At 46.1% G+C, this 25,931-nt stretch overlaps 1 protein-coding gene and 1 long non-coding RNA gene across 3 annotated transcripts in view; one reads left to right on the forward strand and one right to left on the reverse strand.

Annotated features, from left to right (window-relative positions):
- The window catches only part of igl (igloo), a 246,681-nt gene that overhangs the window by 125,048 nt on the left and 95,702 nt on the right, over nucleotides 1-25,931 (forward strand). Inside the window, exon 2 of one of the 2 annotated variants that reach the window (XM_065449211.1) lies at nucleotides 7,944-8,032. The exons of the other annotated variant lie outside the window; for it this stretch is intronic. Within the exon in view, the coding sequence (XP_065305283.1) occupies nucleotides 7,975-8,032 (58 nt within the window). The 5' untranslated portion in view covers nucleotides 7,944-7,974. The remainder of the gene's footprint in view (nucleotides 1-7,943; nucleotides 8,033-25,931) is intronic. 2 annotated transcript variants of the gene reach the window in all.
- LOC135916014 (uncharacterized) overlaps nucleotides 1-25,931 on the reverse strand; it is a 218,815-nt gene that overhangs the window by 106,797 nt on the left and 86,087 nt on the right. The window lies entirely within an intron of this gene.

Below are 25,931 nucleotides of genomic sequence, written 5' to 3' on the forward strand. Positions count from 1 at the left end.
TACACTAGCACAACTGGCTCTGCCAAAAGAAAAACCTCGCCAAATTTTGGAAAACCGTCGGAATAGGCTGAAATTGGTCCGATTGGTTGTTATTCCCTTCTCACGTTTCACCGAGTTGGAGAATTTTTACGGGTGGCAAGCGTCTGCTTTGTTCCCAAGCTCGGGCCCTAACTCGTAACACTGCGTACTGCGAGCACGAACAAGCGTCAGTCATCGGAGGCAGACGACCTTATCATACGTATCAGCTAACCACAAAAAAGTAGGGGCGCCCCGACTCCCAAACGGAACTCCCATTTGTTTTTATCCCAAGACGCACTGACCAGGTAACATTACAGTTTTTAGCCTCGTTCTATCAGTGCAGAATGTCCGTATTCACCTTCTGAAAGCACGACAGACGTTACTGACAATATACCGTGAGATGTTATATGTGATACATAGAAACATGAGTCGCAGTGCGGAGTTCACTATGAAAGTCGAAGACAGTCAAGTACCGTACCAATAGCAGTGGAGGCTCTGACGCCTGCACGCAGAGCACAACTATTTCCGCGATTTCGTCGCTGGAATCATTGAGACGCTATACAAATAAGGTGATCGGCAGTAAGGACCCTTTCGGCATCCACGGAACACCTCGATTCGACGCCACAAGAGAGAAGCGTCACCCGCAGCACTAAGCGAGAGAGCCGCCGTGAACCTGGATGTCGTAGCCGTCTGTGTTTATTTGGACATTGTTGCCAGCAGAGGTAGCCAATTCTGGAGTCGCCAGTAGAGGACTGTTCGTTCGAACCACTAGTCTGGTCAACCTAGATTCGAGGCGATAAGTGCAATACTGATACTGGCTGGCATTTCAGATTTACTTCCACTGCTAACGTGATCTTAGGAGAGAGTTTTCGAATACAAATGAATCGCATACAAATGAATATTGCCAAGGTGCCTCGGAATGGTCTCTCTCTCTTTCTCTCTCCACCTGGGGATGACGATACTCGCAGTCAACGCAGTCAAGTAGCTGTGCAAGCCTAACAGCTGGATTCAAAATCTGACCATCTGATGTGACGAAGTACTGGGAGGCAGTAGACAAGTGCGTCCATAAGCAAAAAGCAAGATGCATCTTTCAGTTCCTCTAAAGACCGTAATTTCTCACCTGCAGATTACGCTGTCTTGCTTTTTCAAGCTTCTCAATTCTAGAGAATAACGAAAGACGGCAAATACAAGTTTTGAAAGATGCGTCCGCTTTTTAATACATGCGCAAACAGAGCCAACAGAAAGGTAATGAATACATAAAATCTCTTGCATCCGGTGTGATAGCTAAACTTTGTGGAGGCGACGCGCTTTGATCCATGCATAGTCACATATACAACCCACTATGAGCAGAAAAAAAAAGAAAGGTTTATCTATGAAAATTGCTAGCATCATTGTGACATTACATTCAGGCTGAACTTTCACATACCCAAACGTTTAAACTTTTTTCAAGGTTTTGCGTTTAACACAACGGCGTAAATTTCTGACGTTGAGCTACCCCGTTGCACTGTTGTGCGCTGTAAGGGCAAAATGGACATTGAATTCACCTGTCAAGATTTGTAGACATCGTTCTGTTATCGTAGACGGACGATATACGTGCGATCAGGCTAGGTGCCTTTTCACGGACTGTGATTACTCGAAAATCTCTAAAGAGCAAATTAGCGCAAAATCTTAAATCCAGTGACGTCCAGTTTATTTAAATGTTATATACGCTCGTGTGACTGTCATAACTCTACCACATAGCTGTGCGTAGCGCACCGGCATCCATGTTATTCCATGCTCGTGTATATGTGTTATGCCACATAGACACTTAAAGCCCCCGTAGACACTCAAGCACATCCTTCTCCATGCCGCGCACAAGTCAGCCGTTCAAGCGCACACGATACTTGTGATTCATCAACATCATTATTATCATAATAATAATAATCATCATCAGCCTATTTTGTGTCCACTGCAGGACGAAGGCATCTCCCTGCGATCTACAATTACCCCTTTCATGCGCTAGCCGATTCCGACTTGCGCCTGTAAATTTCCTAATTTCATCACCCCACCTAGTTTTCTGCCGTCCTCGACTGCACTTTTCTTCCCTTGGCACCCATTGTTTAACCCTAGTTGTTCACCGCTTATCTACTCTACGCTTTACATGGCCTGCCCACCTCAGTTTTTTTCTCCTAATATTAAGAGAAGATCGGCTATCCCCACTTGCTCTCTGATCCACACCGCTCTTTTCCTGTCTCTTAACGTTACGCCTATCACTTTTGTTCCATCGCTTTTTTCGTGCTCCTTAACTTCTTGTCAAGCTTCTCTATTAACCTGCAAGTTTCTGCAATTATACATACGATTGTACACACGTAAATTATAGGCACTGACTTATGCCAGGCACCGCGCACCGGCTAGGTATCATCAAGCAAGTAATCATCCCGAAAGAGAGAGAGAAATAAAGAAATAAAAAAGGAGCGTGCAGCAGCTTAGAGAAGGAAGAATAAACTTTACTTTTGGACTACAAATTTGAGACCTAGGCCTCTCTGCCTAGATGACGGCCTCGAGCCCTTGGGCCCTGGCGGCATCTTCGGCCTGCTGGATTGCCTTGAGCCTTCCCGTGCACAGCTGAGCAACGCTGCCTCCCACTACTCTCTGGTCTTGTTTATTTTATTCTGTGTGGGTGCCCGAGGACAAGCCGAAACCATATGTTGTAGGTCCGACCTTTCTTGACAGAACCTGCATCTATCCATGTAAAGGTCCGGGAAGTAGCGGTGGTAGGCCCCCGGGTTCGGATATGTATCTATTTGTAAGAGGCGCCATGTCGTAGCTTGCCGTCTACTCAGCGAGAAGTGTGCCGGGGGGAAATGGGCCCTTCCCAATTTATAGTGTTTGGTGATCTCGTTAAAGCTGGTCATCCGGTGTCGCTGCGTTCGCAGTATTTGTTGCGTGTCACCAGATGTCACATGTCACCTGCGTGTCAGTTCTCGAGCCAGGTTGTGCGCAATTTCGTTCCCGGGAAGGGAGGAGTGTGCGTGTGCCCATATAATGTTAACGTCTCGATCTTCACAAAAGTTGCTTAAAATTCCCAGCGCTTCCAGCGAGATTCTTCCTTTTGGATAGTTCTTGACGGCTGACTTGGGGTCGCTTACTGGGATGTTGGCCTCCGTGGAGGTTATTGATTTCTCAACTTATGAGCTGATGTTTTACGTAGATAACAAAGGAATCAACGTATGGGTTCCTCCATCAAGAGCGAAATGAGCGAACGTCACAGTATCAAAGCGACAAACAAAAAACAAAACAAACAAACAAACAGTCGGACGGACGGACGGACAGACAGACAGACAGACAGACAGACAGACAGACAGACAGACAGACAGACAGACAGACAGACAGACAGACAGACAGACAGACAGACAGACAGACAGACAGACAGACAGACAGACAGACAAATAAGAAAGAAAGAAAGAATGAAATAACGGAATGACGAGGAATAAGGCAAAGAGGAAACAAGGGGAGGAATAAATCAGGATCACGAGAAAGAAAGAGGGAAAGAAAGAAAGAAAGAAAGAAGGAAAGAAAGAAAGAAAGAAAGAAAGAAAGAAAGAAAGAACGAAAGAAAGAAAGAAAGAAAGAAAGAAAGAAAGAAAGAAAGAAAGAAAGAAAGAAAGAAAGAAAGAAAGAAAGAAAGAAAGAAAGAAAGAAAGAAAGAAATGCCTGCTGTTGAGCTTGCGTTGGGATGAGTGCATTCATCAGCATAAAAAATATGGGAGAAATTAACATAACAGTACAATTTCCGACTGTTGGGCCAATGTATACGACATCATACGGGTGCAGAGCAACAGCTCACCGAATAGAGAGTAGACCACGGCGGCATACAAATGTGCATTTTTCGTAATTAAGGGGTTCGGGCGGATCTATTAACTTGTCTGTGCGCAGCAATTTCTCAAGCGTCCAATTAAAACAAGATGAACAATTTTTCGGGAAGTAATCGTCTGAATAATGTGCTTCTGGACATAGCGGAAACCTCGAATAGGTTCAATGAAAAACGGACAAGCCAGGGGTTCACTAAATTAGGTCCATAGGTCGATGCTGTGTATTACTATAAATACGAATTCCCAATTTTTTCGATCGATATTACAATGCCAAAATGAGCACATACGTAATGGTAATAGCGTGAACAAAACGAAGATGAGTGAAAGGACACAGGACGAGCACTGTCTTGTCGGGACAACGCTGGTCCTGCGTCCTTTAGCTCCGTCGTCGTTTTGTTCGCGCTGTTACCATTATGAATGCATACCAACTCGCCCAACTTTCCGCTGGAGCCCGAAGGAAAATGCCAAGTGGACGAGCTTTGTTTCGTGTAACAGGTCGGAACCCCTCGTTATTCGTGTTTGATTCGCAGCGTTGCAAGGCTTATTACTCCACACGTCGTCGCCTTTGCCTCCTCACTCCCCTCCGCAAACAAAAAATTGATAACTGACGAACTCGTACGCAAACAAGCGGCTTCTAATGGTATGCCAACAGCTACCTGCCGTTTGACATTGACAGCAGATTATCAATACTTGAATAGAATTCTGGGATTGTACGTGCCAAATTCACGGTATGGTTATGAGGCGGCACACCGTATAAATTCTGACCACATGGGGTTCCTTAAAGTGCACCCAATTCACGAGGGTGCGGTCGTTTTTGCATGTCACCCTCATCGACATGTGGCCGCTCTGGCCGGTATTTGAACCCGCACCCGTGGGCTCAGCAGCGCCACGCCGACGCCCCACTGCGCCTCCACGGCGGGGTTATCAATAATGTTAGCTGACTTTATTGACAATATTGATTACTTTCACAAGGACACAGGTACAAAAATAGCTTCGTCGTATAGGAAAGAGTAACGACGAACTGCAGAATTGTTGCTATGGTTGCGTCTATTCCGTTATCGAAGTATACTCGTACGTCAAAAGCAACACTACACTTTTGGATGGTTGCAGCTTCATTAGACGTAGCTCTCGGTGGGCAGCTCTCAGTTGACGCGTACTAAGCTTGAAGTGCCAAAATAGTTGAGCGTAAGTTGTTGCGTGTAGTAACATCAAACCAGGCGCATTTATTTCTTGTTAGATGCATCGAAAACAGGCTAATAAAGTCGCTTTCAGAATTGATAACGCAGTACATTCACAATTTTTTAGATATATTTCTCACAAACCCTTGCTTATCCAGCAGATATTCCCGAGCTGCAGACAACAGTGGCGCAGGAGTATTGATCGAGATACAATTGAATACGGTTAAAATTTAATTGATTGATTGATTGATTGATTGATTGATTGATTGATTGATTGATTGAAACAAAAGAGGGAAAGTAGCGCGAGGGCTTCTAAGACAACCGGAGATCTACGAAAAAAATACACATGTCAGTAAGCAGTACACTGAGTGAAAGGACGAAGACGCCATAAAATTTGTCATCCATTTCCGTCTTCTCATACAGCTTTCCATTATAGTTCAATATCGAACCCCACATTCGTGCTAGCAACGCAAAGCTGCCTGACGGCGCATTAATCAATCGGAAGTTCGTGTGTATACCGGCTTCTCCAGGGTCATGCAACGCAAGAAGCGATGTTGTGACCAGCCTTAATAACACGTTACGAGCGGCCGATGAATGCCCGCTTTGCGTGAGTCTCCAGCGAAGAGAGAGAGAGAGAGATTGAAAGAGAGAAGGAAGGAGCGGGAAGTTAACTAAAAATAAACCCTGTGTGGGTTAACCTATACACCGGTGCAGGATAAAAGGCACGGAAAATAAATGAGCACAGCAAGGATGAATAGTAATAGCAAGAACCACGCGCGTGCATCAACATCTGCTACGGAGTCAATCAAAAATCGCAGAGTCTGCGTAGTGCCCGGGCAGCGCAGGAGCGTTTCATTATTGTTTTCGGAATATAGGTCTGGCGTAGATACGGTCCTAAGAACCTGCTTTACGTTTCTATCTTGAACAAAGACGAGTTGTACAGAGCTTCTCGTGGTGACTTTGAGAAACTGCGACCCAAGCGCACGGGTTTGAGTCTATCGTGCGTGCTATCGTGAGCGTGTGCGCTGACGCACCCCTTACCTTTCGCATGACGTAGCACGCGAGGTCTGTTACCCGGTCAACGTCTCCGGTCAACGACTCCGTAGTATTATTACGTTTGATATAAAGAGAGGAAAATGAGCTGTGAAGGGCGGGGAGGCCAATCGGAAGACAAACATCCGAATTGCTGCCCTGCACTGGCGAAGGGGTAAGGGGAGACACAGATAAAAAAGGAAAGCAAGAGAGAGAGAGAGAGAATGTGTATACAGGCAACATGCAAAAAAAGAATGCGGGCGTGTTAGAGTCGTTGAGCTGGGCAGCTTGAACAAAGGAGCTCAACTAGCGTATTCAACTTTTTCTGGTGTGAGGACCGCATAAGATCGTCTGCTCGAAAAGCGGTGGTTCGTTGAAGCGTGTCAACGCTGTCGCGAGCGACTGGCTCTAGGCGCTGTAGCGAGGACAATGACAGAGGACTTATTGGGTGGTTTTCTCGCTGCGAAAACTTTCGCAGGCAGCAATGTCGGCCATTCCGATGAGACAAGCAAAACTATATCCGCAAGAGATAAAGCTAGCCAAAAAAACATTCGGCATAGAGTGGTTTTCAAGGTTCAATATAGTCCTGATTGGATGCGGAGACGGACGGATGGATCCAGGAAGTTGTGCAGTCGTGTATGACGGAACCCTCGCATGTTCTGCATAGATAGTCTGAAATGCTTGAGACTCTGAAGCATGAATCAGTGCAAAGAGGATGAATCTATTTTGCTCCCTCTTTGTGAAAATGTTAGGTTTTCAACTATGCTGTGTAACTGCAGACATAAAGCTTTAACGTTGGCTATAACATACGACACAAAAGAAAGAAAGAAAACACACACATACACATATTGAATTAGTGTTTTATTCGTTGCACGCGAAATTTTATAATCAGTAAATGACACTGTCTGACACGTTCTATAATATTCCGTTCAGTCATGTTAAACGCATCTATATACGCATTTCTTTATTTACAACTTTTGAGCAGTGATGAACGCTATTGTCATAAGCTATCACGCGCTTTTAAGTTAAGCCAGATCATTCTCTATTCTATTGAAGAGATTGTCGTGTGAGTTTAAACCAGAAAAAATAAAGCAAACACCTTATATTAAAGGTTGCTTACCGTGAACTTAGAGGGACATTAGCAGGGCGGCATGAAACCATCGTTCGATGCACAATTACTGAAAACATCTTGCGTGTCCTTGGAATACCCGCACAAGAAGTACCACATTGCGTCACGATGTACCTTTAAGCCACGACGTTTCAAGCTTCACATCGGAATTTTCCCTCGCATCTCCATATTCTTTGAGCTAACCAAACCACTCACACTTGCTAAGCACAATTTGTGAGCTTCTTCTTTTTTTCCTTTTTAACAGTCGTCTGCAAACACGAGCAGGTTACGAGGTGCCAATGACATCAGCTAGTGTCAGCCGAGAACTTTATAGCGTTGTTTTGTCTTTTTTATAAAAAATATTTTCGCGAGAAACTTGGGTGGCCGGTTTGCACCTGACAACAAGAAGTACGTGTCAGTTGTCTACGAGGTAGGCAAGCGCGAAGCATTTGCAATATCTAAATATGCGTAAGATCGCCGTGTTCTACGTGAACTCGTTCGAGGATTTGCATAGCCTTTCAGCTTGTGGATTAACGTGCACGTGACGGCATCGCAGAAACACCACGGACACAGTCTACGGCACGCAATGGTTAAGATCCAACGATCTCCCATGCCGCCATTCGCGGGGCGTGAAGAATGTTCTGCTCCAAAGCAATGTCCTAAATCTTGAAGAAAAAAAAAACAAAGTAGTTAAGGTACCTGTTCTGCAGTGCTTTCAGGACCGAAAGCAGCTGAAGGGACTCGATTTCTGCGCAGGAGGGTTGCGCATTACCTGCAACTGACGGCCATGTTGATAATTCCCGTGCTGGCGCAGGAAATTCTCCGACCATTGAGCGCCATGTCAGGTGAGGAAATGCAGAGCAATAAAAAAGAAAGACAGCCCACGCCTTACAGCACGCGCCCTCCGACACGCTTTCACGCCAGCACGTCCGCTGCTTCCTCTCCTCTAGGTCCCACGGTTAGTAGAGTCCCGCTGCTTTACGAAACACGTCCGGCCACTCGCTTCGCCGATCGACTGCACCTCTTGGCATCGTGCCTGAGCACGTGACCGCATTTCGCGCCTCGTACATACGTGCCGCTCTGTCACGAGACTTCGGTTCCAAGGAGACGTATTTAACCCTTCGGATGCGATTTGAAGTGCGCTCTACAGCGAAAATCCTTTTTCTCGCTCTTTTTGTGCACTGGGAAGCACACGAACAGTGCCAATAAATACTTCCTTTTTTTTTTTTGCAGCAGTGTATATTATTTCAGCTTGCCTACAGATTCGTTGACCTCCTTTATGCAGTCAGCTCAAAGTGAAGCTGGCGCAGCATGGCCTTTACGTCTTTAAACCCCAACTAACCAACCAATCAAAGGGAAGCGGCAGTCAGGTCGGGGCTGCCTGAAAACTCAAGTTAAGGCACTATCCATGTTGGCCAAATAAAAAGAACCTACGATCCATGCGCAAAATTTCTTACCTTCCTATGGCTTCCCGCTTAGAGAAACCCGAATGTTGTAAGGAACGGTCTTTAAACCTTTGGAGACGACTGAAATACCTTCAGCAAGAGTCATTTTGCTGTGCTTCTTGTGCGTCGCAGAGCAAAACGGGGCGACTGAATGTTCCTGTTTCTTTTTACATTATTTTTTCTACCCTGGGAAATAGGTTGCTTTAGGTTTCCCGCGTGTTTGTGCACATCGTTTCTGCAGTCAACACAGCTGAATCAACTTTCGGGTAGGGGCAAGCTGAGTCAAAATTCCAGGCAGAGTCAGAAAACAAATTGACCTCTAACAAATCATATGCCCCATGTGCCAAGCCTCACATAATACATAAACCTGTAATAGGGTCATTTTTTAGCGTAGATTGACAGCGGATATTTTTAGCACCAGTTTGGAATCACCTATGCGCCATATTGTCATGCCTGCTGGTATTATTATTAAAACTCTTATGTTTTAATTGCGAAAGGAACACTTGTCTTTTCCCTTTGGGCCGACTGGGCAAATGAACAAAAGAGAATGCTTGCAGAAATATGGCAATTCGGCACTTACTCGTGCAAATAACTTGCGGCTGCTAAGGATATAATAACAGGCGCATCTCCAGGTGCGGACACGGCAAATGATTCGCTGCAGGCATACAGCTGAACCAGCATTCGGCGTTGCGAAATGGTATACAGCTTTCAATTGAATACCTGAAACTGAAATCCGACCGGCGTATATGTCTGTGTTTTTTTTTTTTCATCGGCGCTTCAGCCAACATGAGAATGATCGGTAGCGGATTGATAAATCTATACTTAATCATGGTGGCTTCAAACAGCCGTGAATATCCGTATTTTGCTTTCGAAATTTGAGAGATCGTTGTAGACAATTATTATTTTGCCACAGTTTAGCGGTTCGGTGGTTTTCAGGTGATAAAACAACAGCAGTTGTTTAAACTACAGAAATATCAGTACTCACGGCGGTTTATTTACTCTAGATTTGCGCACGTACAAGCAAAAGTGACAAAATTTGTTTCTGCCCCTGAAATTAAGCAATGAAGTGAACTAATTTTTATCGTAAAAACGCATTTCTGCGAGCAATTTTGTCACACATCACAGTTACAGAAGCCGCGTTGTGCTTCCTCCAGCGATCCATGCCATATCGAAGATTAAATCCGTGTCCCATCCCCGATCCGCACGATGGCTGAACGATGGCAGCGCCATATTTCTCTCTGGTGACATTTGTGCGAAACTCCCCTTACGTAAATGTCCCTCAGTGACAAAGCAGAATGCTGCTTATCTCCGATGACCTGGCGAGAACGGACATCGGAAGCGCAAAAGGTTTGTGACATTCGGAAGAAAAAAATGTAGCGGAAACGCACTTCGCTACTCGTGTAACTGCGACTTCTGTAAGTTACATGTTCATAATTACCGATATAAACCGCAGTATAACATTCTATGACTCGTTTCTAAGGCAACACCACATTCACTAGAGGCGGTTTTGTTCCGCTTTGAAGCATCGAACTCGTGGCTACAAGGGTGAATTTCATCCAAATGACCCTACACCTAAAGCAGGTTTATGATGGACTTGATACCCAGCTGGACTGGTACCCCATTTTGGTGAGGTGCCTATCCTTACCACCCTTCTAAAGTGAAACCACATTTCTAACCACAGTATGAACGATGCCTTTTCTCTGAGTGACTGTCAGTGTGCTCTCCATCCTCTGACTATGCACAACTGGTGAATATCGGGTTGTTGCTACTGTAATAAATACCATGAAAGAAAAAAAAAGAACTCGTGGCTGAGTGGTAGCGTCTCCATCTCACACTGCGGAGATCCTGGTTCGATTCCAACCCAGCCCATCTTGCAGGTTGTTTTTTATTCATGAAGTGCCTCCCGGGATTTATCACTCACGGCCAATGCCGCCGACGACACCGGCTTTTCTGTGACACGAGCTCCTTAATGCTGTCGCGTTAAAAAGCGATGGAGTGCGCAAACAGCGAGTGCGGCGAAGCCGCTTCATCTCCACGCCTAAATGCGCGCGCGAAGTGAGGCGCCGAAGGCTCCCCTCGATCCGGCTCCATGGCGTCAGAGCAGTGCCGTGACTGTGCGCGATCTGAGACGCTGAATCCCTTGTTCCTTCGGAGTTGTTGGCCACGCCTCGCCAAAATCCTGCCTCTTCGTTATAGCCCGAGCTCGGCCTGCCCACTGACGCCGCGAAGACTCTGCTCCGACAGCGTCAGCTCAGCCCGGACATGCGGTGATGGGCGTCGCAGCTTTGCTTCCTTCCCTGGAGCAGCCGTCGCTCGCCAGCTGGCTCTTTTTCTTTTTTCGTCGGAACAGTTCTTCTTTGTCTGATGACTCTGTACGAATCGCGAGGATGGCATCAGCTAACCTAACTTAACCTAGCCTACGAGAAGAAATGCGAAGGTTGTGGGATCGTTCCCCACCTGCTGCAAATGTTTTTCTCATCCAGTTTCATTTCCATTAATTTATAGTTTCTTTATCTCATTTATTAAGCACAAGTAATTTCCCCTATGCTGTCCTTGGTGTCAGTGTTTGTTGGCTTCTTATGATATGACTAACCTAGCTTACGTCGCTCGCCTAACTGGGAGCCAAGCGATGCTTACGTAGGGTGACACCCTTCCGAGTAACACATTTTCTTCTGTCCTAACACCTATTTAACCTAGAAATGAAGCAGCCACACTTTAATTGTTATGGTTCTTGTATGTGAGCTTTTGAGCTTCTGTGCTTATTACAAATATCAAAAAGAGGGGTAACCAGTGCCACACAGGCCCCAACATGACCTGAAACACATTTAGTGACAAAAACATCTGAGTATACGTCGCGTTCGTCGTGCAGTACCTCTGTGAGCAATCCGGCCAGGTTCTCTCGAGATACAGCAATCTACAAAACAAGACATTTAGTAACAGTAGTATTTCAGACTGCAGCGTAAGCATGTTAGGATGCGTGCGGCATTCTGCCAGCTTGCGGAACCTGACACATAAAATCTTGGCATTTGCAGTTGTAATGCCGTGGCCACGTGGGGAGAGCGGGCGGGACATTGTAACTTAATGAGTCTCGTTCAAGTTCAAGGAGCCCTACAAAATTGTTTCGTTATCTACCTTACATCTCAACCCTACGTCTACTATTTTCTCCTCCATCTCACTTCATACGATCCTTGGTGCCTTCTGAACCTTCTCTCTCTCTCTTTCTCTCTCACTATATATATATATATATATATATATATATATATATATATATATATATATATATATATATATATATATATATATATATATATATATATATAGTCAAATAATGAGAAGCCAACAAACACTGACACCAAGTACAACATAGGGGAAATTGCATGTGCTGTTACGAACTTGCACCGCTGCACCACGATTACGACTTTGTGGTCCCGTAGCGCTCGTCACCCGTTTCGTGACAGAGCGTTGGTAGCGAAGACTCCGAGCCTGGCGTCGATGAGAATAACAAAAGGGACTTTATACATTATATACAGGTTATCATACAGGACATGAACGGGTCGGCACTGGGGCCGAGTGCTCACAACAAACGCGACTGTTCTCGCACGGCGACGTCCGGCGAAAATGCGTGACACATCTCACCCCAGTCGGGAGCGACACTGTCTCCCGGTGGGTCGGCGGATCCTGTTTTTCAGGCAGCGCGTCGCTGCTTTTATAATCCCCGAGGAACCATTGTCACTCAAACGGCCCAATACAAAGTCAGCACACGACGGTCGTCCGAGGGGTCCAACCAGCGACCGCGCTGGCCACCCGGTTCAAAGTTCGCGCGCGCGGTGACCTCCAGGCAAAGGGAGGTGCGGCGCCGGGCTGTCTGGCACACGCTGACACGTCCGAACACGCTGCTCGCCGAGGCTTCTCCCGCAGGACAGCGCTGCCTGACGGCTCAGCATCTTGCCTTTTCAAGAGAGAATTTGGGCGCTCGCAGGATAAATTCTGCATCTTGCAGATTCGGAATCCGGGCTTGTGGTAATGGCACAACAGCATCCCCGCCCTCCGATAAGGCGCCGGGAAGACGAGCTGCCTCCACGTGGCTCGGATGCCAGGCGCGCATGTTCGTCAGGCTCGTCCAAGTTCACGTCCAGTGTCGGGACGCCAGGTAACTTCACGTGCCCAGGTCCGACTCGCCAGGACAGGAGCTCTGCTCACCGCGTCGTCGCCAAGGCACCTTGACCAGCTCCGCTCGGGTCGTTCCTAAGACCTTGCTTCTCGCCACTGGTCCCGCTTGGTCGTTCTGCAGCTTGCAAAACCGACCGGCAAAAGGCAACACCCAACACGAACAAGTGCCCTCTGTCTCCCGTCAAACACCAGACAAGGCCATAATCCAAATCAACCTAACTAAATCGCTATCCCCTTTTGCTCCCGCTGCAACAAGAGGCAGGTGTACGATCTGGTACACAAGGATCAAACAACCAGTTTTCAAATCAACAACGCAACAAAATAGAAACAATTATTAATCAGCAATAATAATTACAAATAGAATGGTCCCCTTGAAATCACTTGGACCGAAAACATACTTCTGAGGAAGCAAATGAGGTCATTCATTTTTCCCGGCGATATTTTCGCGGAATCCGAAGCTGCTTATATTTGCGACCCTGCTTATCCGTGTAGCGGCGGTACAATAAGCCAGATTCCTTGCCAAATGAAACCCTCTTTTTTTTTCACTCCCCGTTTGACGCTCTTCCTCAGATCGGCTAATGAACAGCCTTCCTGTTGCTCGCGAATCAGACTTTCTCTTTCAACTGCAGCCTGCTCCTGCCGGCTGGCGGAAACCGGAGCGAGTGTGGAGCCCGCGTCGCCTAATTGCGGCGTCGAGTCTATATCGCGGCTAGCACTGCACGCGTCACTCCCACTCACTTCCAGGACCCGCTCGTCTAGGCCAGCCTCCGAGCTCTGCCTCTCCCGTGACTGCTCGCCACTCAAGTTACCGTGATCGGTCCGTGTGCCGCACCGCCTTTCGCTCACCGACGCTAAGTCAAGTTCCCTCGACAGCGGGCGCGCTTTGGATCGCGTGGGGGCACGCCACGTCGGCAAAGAATGATTTGCCCTGATCCCTCAGCAGCTGCTCCGAGTTATTTGAGAAGAGGTAGGAAAATTGCTCCGGGAGGGCGGCTGACACAGCGGCTTCGGTGTTAAGTTTCCCAAACTCTCCTTCAATGATAACCGTTGCGATCGGTAAACAGACACTCTCCTTCTCGGCCACTTGCCGTATCCTAACGCACTCTCCCGTAAAATCACTCGAGGAGACGAAAGACGGGTGAACAACGTCCATAGTTGCTGCGGAGTCCCGCAGTGCTCGGCACTTCTTGCCGTTTACCTTAATTTCCTGCACATAGGGCTCCAATAGACGTATGTTTTTGTGAGTTTCCTGTATCGTTGCAAAAGCAATTCTCTCTGGGCAGCTTGCAGCGATGTGCCCTTGCTTTTTGCAATTGTAGCAGGTTAACGGTTTCCGTTTTTCAAAAGAACGCGTCATTTCGTTTCGCTGTTTCGGACCATCGTCATCATTCTGAGATGCATTCTGTCCTTCCCTTACAGTTTCTTTGGTAAGGGATTCGTCGTCCCGAAACTCGCGACGCGTGATTTGCTTCCGTTCGTCGGGCTTCCCGGAAAACCAATCTCTCCTATCAGCTTTTTCTACGCGCACTGCGTTGCTGTGCAAGCTGCGGCGGGTGTAATACTCTTCCGCTAACTCTGCTGCCTTGTTTAGCTTAACCTCCTTTAGCCTATCTTGCAGCCAGAGCCGGACATCCTCATCAATGCAACGGTAGAACTGCTCCAACGCGATGCATTCGACAATTTTGTCGCGGTCGTCGTAAACCTCTTCGCCCTTCAGCCATTCCACCAGGTCGGCTTTTAGACGAAACGCGAAGTCAACATTCGACTCCTTACCCTTTTTTGCATACCGGAACCTCTGCCGGAAAGCTTCGGGCGACAATTTGTACTTCCGCAGTAGCGCTTCCTTCACATCACTGTAGCTCTCAAACGCCTCTTTCGATAAGCAAGTTATTACGTCTGATGCCTCCCCAGGAAGCAAGGCTAACAGATTCTGTGCCCAAAGGGATCGCTCAATGCTATTCCGTTCGCACACGTGCTCAAATTTCACGAGGTATTTGGCCATATCCTCTCCGACGACAAAGGGTGGAAGTTGATCGCGTATTCTTGGAACGTTAGAAGTGAGACTAGGCGCCAGCGAGTTATTTCGGATCTCCAACTCTTTCATTTTAAGCTCGTGCTCACGTCGCTCCCTCTCTCTCCTTTCCTCCTTTTCCTCCTCGCGAAGTTCCTTTTCTCTCCTTTCCTGCTCGCAACGTTCCTTCTCCTCCCTTTCCCGACGTTCATTTTCTTTCCTTTCCTGCTCGCAACGTTCCTTCTCCTCCCTTTCCCGACGTTCATTGATATCCGCCCAGGCCTCAGCGGCTTCCTCAGCCGTTACGTCCCCAGTCCTCATGACCTCAAGGATCGCATTCTTTCTTTTGGTTGAGCCCAACTCAATGCCCAACTCCTCACAAATTTCGAGAAGTTCCTTCACCTTGTACTGGTCAATAAACCCACATATGCTACCTGAAGGCATCAATGTTGCCGGATTCGAGACCCTCGTTAGGTAATAGACGAGAAGAAAGGGGGTTAACCGAGGAGCCCGATATTTATTAGTCAAATAATGACTAATAAATATCTAATAAATAATGACTGGGTTTATTGACCAGTTGCCTTCACCCGAAAAGATCACGTTCTCGTGACGCCTGCGGCAAAAAAAAGACGTTCCACGTCCGCCGCCAAGGTCTGTGAGTGGGGGCGCTGGCTAACACTCCCAGGGTTCTACTAGTACACATAAATACCCAAGAAAGTGGACGGGGAAACGCCGCCGCGGTAGCTCAATTGGTAGAGCATCGCACGCGACATGCGAAGGTTGTGGGTTCGGTTCCCACCTGCGGCAAGTTGTTTTTTCATCCACTTTAATTTCCATTAATTTATCATTACTTTATTTCATTTATTAAGCACATGCAATTTCCCCTATGTTGTACTTGGTGTCAGTGTTTGTTGGCTTCTCATTATTTGACTAATAAATATCGGGCTCCTCGGTTAACCCCCTTTCTTCTCGTCTCTCTCTCTCTCTCTCTCTCTCTCTCTCTATATATATATATATATATATATATATATATATATATATATATATATATATATATATATATATATATATATCATTTCGTTTTTTTCATTTTTTGTCGTGATAAATGAATATGGGTGTGGTTGCTTCTCATACCGCTAACCGGAAGTATTATATAAATGTACTATTATAAACTACAGTTGTTAATCACCCCTGCCGGTGCAGTAATGAGAACTTACAGTACACCTTTCTGAGCAAGTGAAAGGCCTTTCGCCAGGGTCTAACAAATCACCCTCAAGCAACCATCGAACATGTTATTTCTGTCATGATAAAACGAAAGCGAAATGACGCGCGCAGGAAAACAAAAATCAATACGAGAGTATGTAGAACCAAGATTAGCCTTTAGCACGCTATATATTCCCATTTCTCTTCCTGTCAATAATGTAAGTGGAGCCTATCACAAAAACAGAAAAAGAAATAAAGCAAGGGGGCGACGTGCAACGAGAAAGCCTTTGACAGCGTCAGCTCCAGTGCTGTCGTCAAGAGGTAAATCGACGTCCAGGAATACAAGGCAAAAAAAGAAATCCAAGCGGTGACCTTTCGCTTTTCGTAGTGGACACCCTGCACACAGATCACGAAGACTCACCATAAATTGGAGTAGAAGCAAGAAAATCGACATACATATACGTTCTCATGAATCGAGGAAGCGCCCCCCACAAAAAACAGCAATGCGTACAGCGCGCGGGAAAGGCATACGGTAGCCGCCAACCGCTGATCGAAGACATCACGCTGATCGAAGACATCACGCTGATCGAAGACATCACGCTGATCCATCGATCGATCGCAGCGCCGACAAAACGGTGGATAACGCTGACTGATTGAATTGGAAGCCTTATCCCGCTGGCTGTTTTAGAAAAAACACCCGCAGGCGTTATCTTATCCACAGATAGGGTGGGATTACGACCTATTACTCAACTCAGATTTTATTGGGGTTTTGCTCCCCTCAACCCTTTGAAAGAAGGAAAGAAACAAAACTCCAATAACGAGATCTGTTCCTTAGTCTCATATACTATGAATGCAGATAGAGATGCAATGCTATTCAACGTCGTGCAAGAATAGTTCAATATTTCCAGTATCTTGCAGTTTCCCCCAGTGACATGGAAGTCTTGTTTGCCACTCCACCAAATCATCTCTGTTCAACGTCAACTGTTCATGTCGAAGTGGGTGTTACGTTTCGAGTGAGCGGATCTTAAAAGCAGAGTTATTTATTACTTTTAAAGTATCAAGCACTCAGGTAAAAGTCTGTGCACGATTCTGTCCATTCACAAGCACACCCGTAATTTGATTTTAAGCACACCTTCTGCACAATGACTGCCCGGCCTACTCGCCGACCTACACTAGTCGCCCTACCAGATCGCCGACTCATTTACCACTCAAACACTTATCAGAAAATGACGAGGTTAGTACCAGTGACTCGGGCTCACCGTTCCGATTATAACATCCGCTCGACCAGAGCCGAAAGCTGACTCATGGGTCGAATCCTCTTTCCTCTACTTCACCATTAGTTGTGGCGTCGTGCCAGCGTTTCGTCGGGCTATAGCTTGGCACAGTCGCCAGAGATCAGCGCGTCACCCGGAAAGATAAACGCACACATACTCTAGCGCGAAACCCCCCATTGCCTTCTTTCGCTACTTTCGACAGTCTCTGCGCGCCTCCTAGGTATCGCAAATCGATAAATCGTTAGCCAAGCTCACGGGTGCGTCCCACAGCTAGCTGGTTATCCGACGGTACTCGGGACAATATATGACGCGGATGTCCAATCATGGCGACGACTACAGAGCTCGCTTCGCCCTCTTATCAAAGTCCGGTCACGCTTTTCCTGGGCGCCGATTCACCTACTCCAGCGCGTCCCGTTGTCGGCAATGCACCAGCGTCGGCTTTTCTCAAAATGGTGCTCTTATTTTCTTTTACAAGTAGAAGCTATATAAGGTACTTCCTTTCCCACTCCCAAAATGTGACCCTTCTTTTTGCATCTGGTCACGATACACGCTGGCCGCCATCGCTGTGTACTTGGCTATACCTGGCCTGGACTGGATGCACGCGCGCTGCACTTTTTTTTTGGGCGGGGGAGGCCGCATGGATCATTAGCCTAATGGAAGAGGGCTACCGTACTTCACAAAACTCGCCCACGCCGCCTTTTAATGCTTGTCGCAATATTTACTCAATGCCTTCTATAACTTCGAAGAAAACACGTGGGAAGCACAAATGAAACGAGAAAGAGGAGCAGGGAAAAGTCATAACGGGTACCCACGCTCAACGTAATGAAATAATACAACGATCTCAATTTCGGCAAACACTTGAAGTACCTAAAGGTTTCACGTGGTTTCGCTCTGCTGTTATTTGGGACATTGATGCGAAAGATACAAAACATAAAAGAAACAGAAAAAGATTATTTGCAATTCTTTTTTTTTTTGTTAAGTGAAGGAAGCAAAAAATATTTTTTTTTAAACAGAAGTGCACACAATCTAATTTATACGTACCATAATACTTCGATTCTGGGCCCATCTCTCATCGCAGATGTAATTCTACGGAAAAGTTGGGGCCCGACATCGGTGCAAAAGAAGAAAAAGAAAGAAGGCTCAGTAACCGAGCACGAGTAATGCCGGAGGTTGAACGACTGACACGAGTGGTAAACGCGTCTTCCATTGCCACATGATTGCATATGTTGCTGTAATAATTATGTACCTTCGCGAGAAACATTGACAAGTGAAATCCCAAATGCGGGTACTGGAAGCTGCGCCTAATGAACATGCGACCGTGTGGCCTAGAGGACATTTGCGGTGATGGGCAATCTGTCAGTGTATATTGTGAGATAGACGCCCTGCAAAAAAAAAAAAATCAATTTCGCAGATGTACGCCAGTTTGAGAAAGTGACACATCAAAGACAGTGAAGCTGTGTAAGCGAGCTTTAACTACTAGGGCGTCTGTTTGATGGCTGTTCTTAGTGATGGTTTGCCACCGACGCTCTGGTTATACGGCCCCTTCGGGGCTACCACGAAGGCCGCGTTGCTGACCACGCCGTCAGTTTCCAACGCCGCAGCCGTAAAAATTCCTAGCTGATTTCCAACTTGGAGCGGCTTAAAAATACGCAGAAACAAAAATTACGGCTTATTGGCTAATAAAAACATGACAAAAAAGACTTTTTTTTGCTATTTAAGTGAGGTGTGCGAAAGTTAACTTGTTCTTTTTATATGTATAATCACTGGTAACTTCATTTCAAAGCAAAAAAAAAAATCGAGACTAACGCAGGTTGCGTTGCTAGCTGATACCGAGCACACCGCCACTCATTGGTTGGAGAAGGGTGCGAGAAGGAGAGCAATGCCATCAGTATAGATGCCTTGGGCGTGCTTAGCCAGTGTGCTGCGTTATGTTTCCTTCCGTCGCTTATAGGCGTTTCACTAGTGCAGAAGTGGGCTTTTCCCCGCAAAGAATCTTAATGCGGAAAAGCCAGCTGCGACGGCGCCCTTTAACGTTTTTACACCGCGTGCTCCAGCTAACGTTTGGCAGGCTGTTGGAATGGATGGATGGATGCGAAACTTTAATAAGGTCCTGAGGTACGCGACTCAGCGCGCTGCGGGCCGCTCCCACGTTGGGACAGTCAGGCCTTGCCCGACCGCCGCATCGTGGGCCCTCTGGACAGCCCATAGTTGCACCCCGGCATCAGGGCTCTTGATAGCGGAGAGCCATTTGTCTTCATTGATTTCTTCTGTGCCTCGTAACGAGGGGCAACGCCAGAGCATATGGAAGAAAAAATATTAAAAATTGTGGTGCAAGAAACGATTAGAAGGCCTATGATGTCCCGTCGTCAGGGGTCTGACGACCAAATACTGTAAGTCTTAAGATGACGTTTTGCACTGCGCTTTTAAAAATAGTTTCCTCTGATCAGCTTGGCTAACGTTAGCTGGGACACCCTATCGACAATTGGTAGCACCAGATGGCACTTTTTTATTCAATCTCACAGCGCAGTAGCGGCGAAAAATAACAACTACGATTGCACTTTCGCGTGTGGTTGTGTTTTGAGACCGCGCTAAAATATTTTGTTTCACTTAATTCCATGTTCATCAACTCAGCGGAACGGTTCTGTCAATTGTTTACTTTCGCTTCGTTTCCCGCTGTTTCGTTATTTCTTTCGCCTCTCTGCAAGCCCTCACAACAATGAACGCAGACTGTTTTGATGGGGATTTCTTTCTTGTTCTTGAGTAATTACAATAGAAAACCCCAATAATATTTTCTCTCACATTCGTTTAATAAAATACTTGGCTCGTTTCCATGACCGCTGCGTGCTTATGTTGTGAGTAGGGGTGTGCGAATATTGAAATTTTCGAATACGAATCGAATACGAATAAGGCGAAAAACTATCTTCGAATATCGAATCGAATATCGAATATATGTGTAGCATTAAAAAATTGCAAAACGAGGTAACAATAGCTTTATTACCATTTTAAAAATAATATTGCATTTTACGAGGCTGCTTCAGGTTAAAGAGGCACTCATTCTAGGTAATGCACTCAGGTTATGTAAGGTAATTCTCTGTCAGGTAAACGCTTGTTACAGATTATCGCGAAGGAAAATTGACTGCTCAACATGTTCAGAAAGTAAAGGATCTCTATGCACTGTGACAACATTGGTCCAGGTAACATTTTCTAGGTGCATATTGTATTGCGCATACTTACAAAGCCCGAAAGTACATCATATATTGTTATGAAAGAGCCCTAGAATAAAGCTTGGTAAAAAAAATCGAAACTGATGATGTCTCACGGGCCTGATGCAGATAGACTGGAACAGAGCGTACACATTCATAGTAAGGTTCGTTACAGCACTTAAGATCACAGTGTTGTAACACTGTGTCGTCGGTTTGTACCTTCTTTTGTCCTTGTTTTGTGTTGCGCTGTAACGAACCTTACTATGAATCCTAACCAACTGGCCCAACTTGCCATCTTGATGCAGAGCATACAGATAATGAGCGTATCATGTGAAGCTCTCAGTGAATAAACATGTTCTTAGGAGAATGTGGAGCAAGCATATAATTCGTTAATTGCGAAATTATTCACAGTCTGTCCGAATATTCGCCGTTTCGACCATTATTCGGTCGTCCTCGAATATTCGGGAATTTACGAATATGCATTTCTCGAATCGAATACGCTTCGAATAAGGAAAATATTCGATTCGTATTCGAAATTTCGAATATTCGCACACCCCTAGTTGTGAGCTTGGTGAAAAGAGGCATTCAAATTTGTCACACCAGCACCTACCAGTAATATATAACCGACTTATTTCCATCACGCACACATCACGGCGCACTATGCGAGACATGCATGTTCTTTGAAGCTTTCGAGAAGGCACTCGTTTTCTGTGAACTGCTGTAATATAGAGAAGCCTTGGAAGACGATGCTGGTACAAAGGTCGATCAGTACGCACAATGAAAACACGCACAACCTGCACACCATGGTTTCATAGCGTACTGACACGCAGGCTGCTTCTGACCATTTAAGTGCAGCCGTGAGGACATAAAATTGGGCTATGGGGCCATGTAATGCCCCCTTTTTAAAGAAAATGGACTCGGCGGATTATAGGATATATGTGTATCATTTTCACTCCCATGCGAAGTGCGTGTCAGTTTTCAGATTTAACTTTTGGGGAACAATACCTGATTGGGAAAGTACTCCATTGTGATTCTTTATACACAAAGCAATCTTTTCTCTTGTGCCCATCCAAGGGCTAAAGAACTACCCACGCGGGCATCGACAGCTTGAGAGGTTCGTCCCAAATACCATTTACGTGCTTCCCACTTGTTAAAAGCTAATATTCGTTGCTAAACTTAGCTGTTATCCCGATAAGGCAATGTAAGTCCTTTGAAAAAGCGCGAGTTGAAGTGATGACCGGTTATTTCAGTTGGAGGATTGAAACAAATGATATGTTTAAACACGCAACGTCATACTTATTATGCGGATCAACATAATGCTTTTGTGCTTGTACCATCATGGCAGAAATGTAACCACAGAAGCCCGTGAACCTCACCTGGACCCTAGCGTCTGCTCAGTAGTGAGGATGGTATAATTTAACTTCTGCAAGAAGTTGTTTTAGATTAGCTGATCCGTATTTTCAGTATACACCACTAGCAATAAAATAAACCGGCAAAAAAAGTGAGAAAGAATAATGTTTATTGATATGGCCTAAAGGCATCAAGTATATGTACACATAGTACACACTATTAAGGTACTTCATCACTTTCGTATGCACATTGCCATCATCATCCCTGATCTTTGTTCGTGCATGGGCTGGTGCATTTCCTTTTTGAATGCAAACGCTTGCTAGCTGAGCGAACCTCCGTAGATAGATAGATAGATAGATAGATAGATAGATAGATAGATAGATAGATAGATAGATAGATAGATAGATAGATAGATAGATAGATAGATAGATAGATAGATAGATAGATAGATAGATAGATAGATGCGTGCGTGCGTGCGCGCGCTTGTGTGTGTGTGTGTGTGTGTGTGTGTGTGTGTGTGTGTGTGTGTGTGTGTGTGTGCGCGTGTGTGTGTGTGTGTGTGTGTGTGTGTGTGTGTGTGTGTGTGTGTGTGTGTGTGTGTGTGTGTGTGTGTGTGTGTGTGTGTGTGTGTGTGTGTGTGTGTGTGTGTGTGTGTGTGTGTGTGTGTGTGTGTGTGTGTGTGTGTGTGTGTGTGTGTGTGTGTGTGTGTGTGTGTGTGTGTGTGTGTGTGTGTGTGTGTGTGTGTGTGTGTGTGTGTGTGTGTGTGTGTGTGTGTGTGTGTGTGTGTGTGTGTGTGTGTGTGTGTGTGTGTGTGTGTGTGTGTGTGTGTGTGTGTGTGTGTGTGTGTGTGTGTGTGTGTGTGTGTGTGTGTGTGTGTGTGTGTGTGTGTGTGTGTGTGTGTGTGTGTGTGTGTGTGTGTGTGTGTGTGTGTGTGTGTGTGTGTGTGTGTGTGTGTGTGTGTGTGTGTGTGTGTGTGTGTGTGTGTGTGTGTGTGTGTGTGTGTGTGTGTGTGTGTGTGTGTGTGTGTGTGTGTGTGTGTGTGTGTGTGTGTGTGTGTGTGTGTGTGTGTGTGTGTGTGTGTGTGTGTGTGTGTGTGTGTGTGTGTGTGTGTGTGTGTGTGTGTGTGTGTGTGTGTGTGTGTGTGTGTGTGTGTGTGTGTGTGTGTGTGCCAGCATTGCTATAATGGGAAAGCTGCGGTCGGTTCATTTTCATTACGTTTACACACTTAACCCTTGCAGTGCCAGTTTTTTTTAACGGATATTGAACAGGACGGTTTATTTTCTGTTCTTCAAAAGGAAAATGAAATTACACGGATAATAGCAAATGCACTCCTAGAATGGCAACTGACATTCACATCTTCGTTTTTATATGCCCTACTCAGTTTTGTTTCAACACGCACGCTTCCGCGATAATGTCACCGCGTCAGGGCCAAAAGAAAAAAAAATCTGCTATGCACGCAAGACAGGTGGAAGACACGCTAAAGAGTGATGCTTGTGCTACGGTGCGAATATTTGAACGGAGAATCACTGCGGAAGTGGTGCACAAAATTCTACAGCCACGTCTCCAATCGGTAGACGCGTGTTCCATGCACGCGACGCACAAAAGCTGCTAAAAAAAAAAAGAAAGCACAAAGCGTGCTGACAAAGAACCCAAACTGAGCAAACTTAGAGATGAGAAAAAAATAATGCTTCTACAGATATACAACAACAGACGGCGGAAGTACCTCAGAGCTCGCAAAACTCTGTGCTACTGAACGCATACGGCTGGAGGGAGAGTGGAGACCATACCTCTGTTTCAGTGGAAGTGAAATGGCTAAATTCTATTTAACTATACGGTACGTACGTGATACGTAGGTGCGACTTGGCGACATCGTTTAAACGTGACATTTCTGCCGCGGTTTCTATGCCTCACTTCATTTCTTTGTCACCGCACCTTCATCAAATAAATGTTACGTAAAAGCAAGATAAGGAAGCTATTTAGAGGGTGTATTTGCAAGGGTAGCAAGCACTGGTCCACATGGAAGTCAGCCAACATGAAGCAAGGCACGTCGTAGTCATCAGATCAGCAGTGGCAGCTTATGGGTATACGTCCCACTAAATCCAAGGGTCGACATCATCGTCTTCGAGTAGCACGTAGCAATATTTTCAACCCATGCTGCGCACCGCGCTTTTATGGCGTACTGACACAAATTTCCCCGTGCGGCTTCTTTCTGGGTAACTTTTTGAGCTTTCTATCATTTAATATGAAATTTTTCATGTTGCGTTCTCGAACGCAGCTTACCGGGATTCGCCATGAGGAACGGCCATTTCTCGAGCGCGAAATACTGGAAGGATTTTTATCAGTATGTTTTGATCTTAGCTGCGGGGCAAGACGCGCAAACTAACTGGAACTTACGCCTATTTCTGGGTGTGTTGCTGGACAAATAGGCTGCTTCGTTATTTTCACTGTTCTTTCTTTTTTTTTTGTGTTGAGCGTGTCCGATATGTTGAGTTACGTTTTTCAAGCAGGGATGCTTTCCCGGAGGTGACACACTTGACAGTGCAGAAAGCTCTACATAAAAAAAATCCATAAATACCGCAGCTCGTATTCACCGAGCATGTTTTTCACCTTCTGCTTTCTTCGTAGAGGAAAGCTGCCCTCATCGCCAATGAGATGGGACGAGGCCCTTCCGGCGTGCCGTCATTCATCCAGAAGGAAACCCGTAGACAGGCTTGTCTGTCGTCGGCCTAAACTAAGCAAATACAAGTGCTTCGGGCGGTATCCCCCATACGCGTTCCCGAAAAAAGTGACTTCTTGTTACCGCGCTTCAGTATTGCGTCCTTTTTACATGTTTCTTCTTTTTCTATTCGTATTCTTCAGAAAGGAATGAGTCAGGCAAGCAAAAGAACTTGGAAATACGGTCGGAATTCGTTACCAAACAAGGCTTCCTTGACGATTTACTTCCCGTTCCTCTATGTGCAGGGTAGCAACCCTGACGTGCGTCTGTTAAACTTCCTGCCTTTCTTCTGTCTCTCACTGCTTCCCAGACGGGCAACTGATGTGCAGAAATGTGTGTTGAGGATGGAAATCCTTGCGTACAAGGCTTCTATGGTTAGATATAACTTTATGTAGGCGTTCTTCTTTGACAGCGCTTTCTAAACGGTGCCTATGCGTGCGATATACTTTTCAGCAAAATAAACAACGTCAGTGCGAGCTCTCTCTAGAGCGGTAATTGGACAAGCATGCGAACTCTCTCAGTATAGCTATGACGTTCTACTGTTGAGTGCGAGGTGATGGGTTTTGTACCAGCTTTGGATGGTCGCATTCAGATGGGGTCAAAGTTAAGTAAAAAAAAAAACGTTCATGTGCCCATATTTACGTGTCTGTAAGGAAAGCAGGAAAGTCGGAAATAATCCGAGCTCACGTTATTCAAACAAGCGTGACTGATCACTGCTCTCAAATGCACAGGTCCAGTGGCATTGTAATCGGTTACTTCTACTTATACGTGGCAATCCTAACAACCACAGTTGCCAGACCCTAGCCGCGGTTCACACTAGATTACCGCGGCGGCGAGGTCATGCGAAAAGGCAAGGGCGCAAGACTTTGCAACTGAATATGTCTAGTTAAACCTCGGTCAACAACGCGTCCAACAAGCAACAACGCAATTCGCCGAAACGTCGGAGGACTACGGGTGACTTGCAAAGTGCAGCGAATATGGCCCGCACGGCGAGATAATTAGAAGTTTAACGAAATTCGCTTGGCAGTTGGACACGGGTGGCCATATTGCGACTAGCGGACCGCACACTGTAGCCTTCGGGTCCATTTCCTGCTTGAGTCCTGCTACTCAGTCAGGCAGTCAGCGTCTGCTCCGGTCTAAATGCACACCGTATTGTGCCGACCTATGTACCTCTCACGAACCTAGCTATGCACCTGCTGCTATTAGAACCCACTCCAGTGCTTTGCAGGGTGCAAGCAAGGAGCCAGAGGCAGCCAATGGCATCAAGGTTTGAAACTTCCGGGCATATCGTCGGTATTTTAAAGAGATGATGAACCCTTTAGTGGCTATTTGAATATCTGGCACCCATGCGCTCGACTATTGTCTCGGTACG

Source organism: Dermacentor albipictus, chromosome 4, assembly GCF_038994185.2.
Source record: "Dermacentor albipictus isolate Rhodes 1998 colony chromosome 4, USDA_Dalb.pri_finalv2, whole genome shotgun sequence".
In the NCBI taxonomy this organism is placed as follows: domain Eukaryota; kingdom Metazoa; phylum Arthropoda; class Arachnida; order Ixodida; family Ixodidae; genus Dermacentor; species Dermacentor albipictus.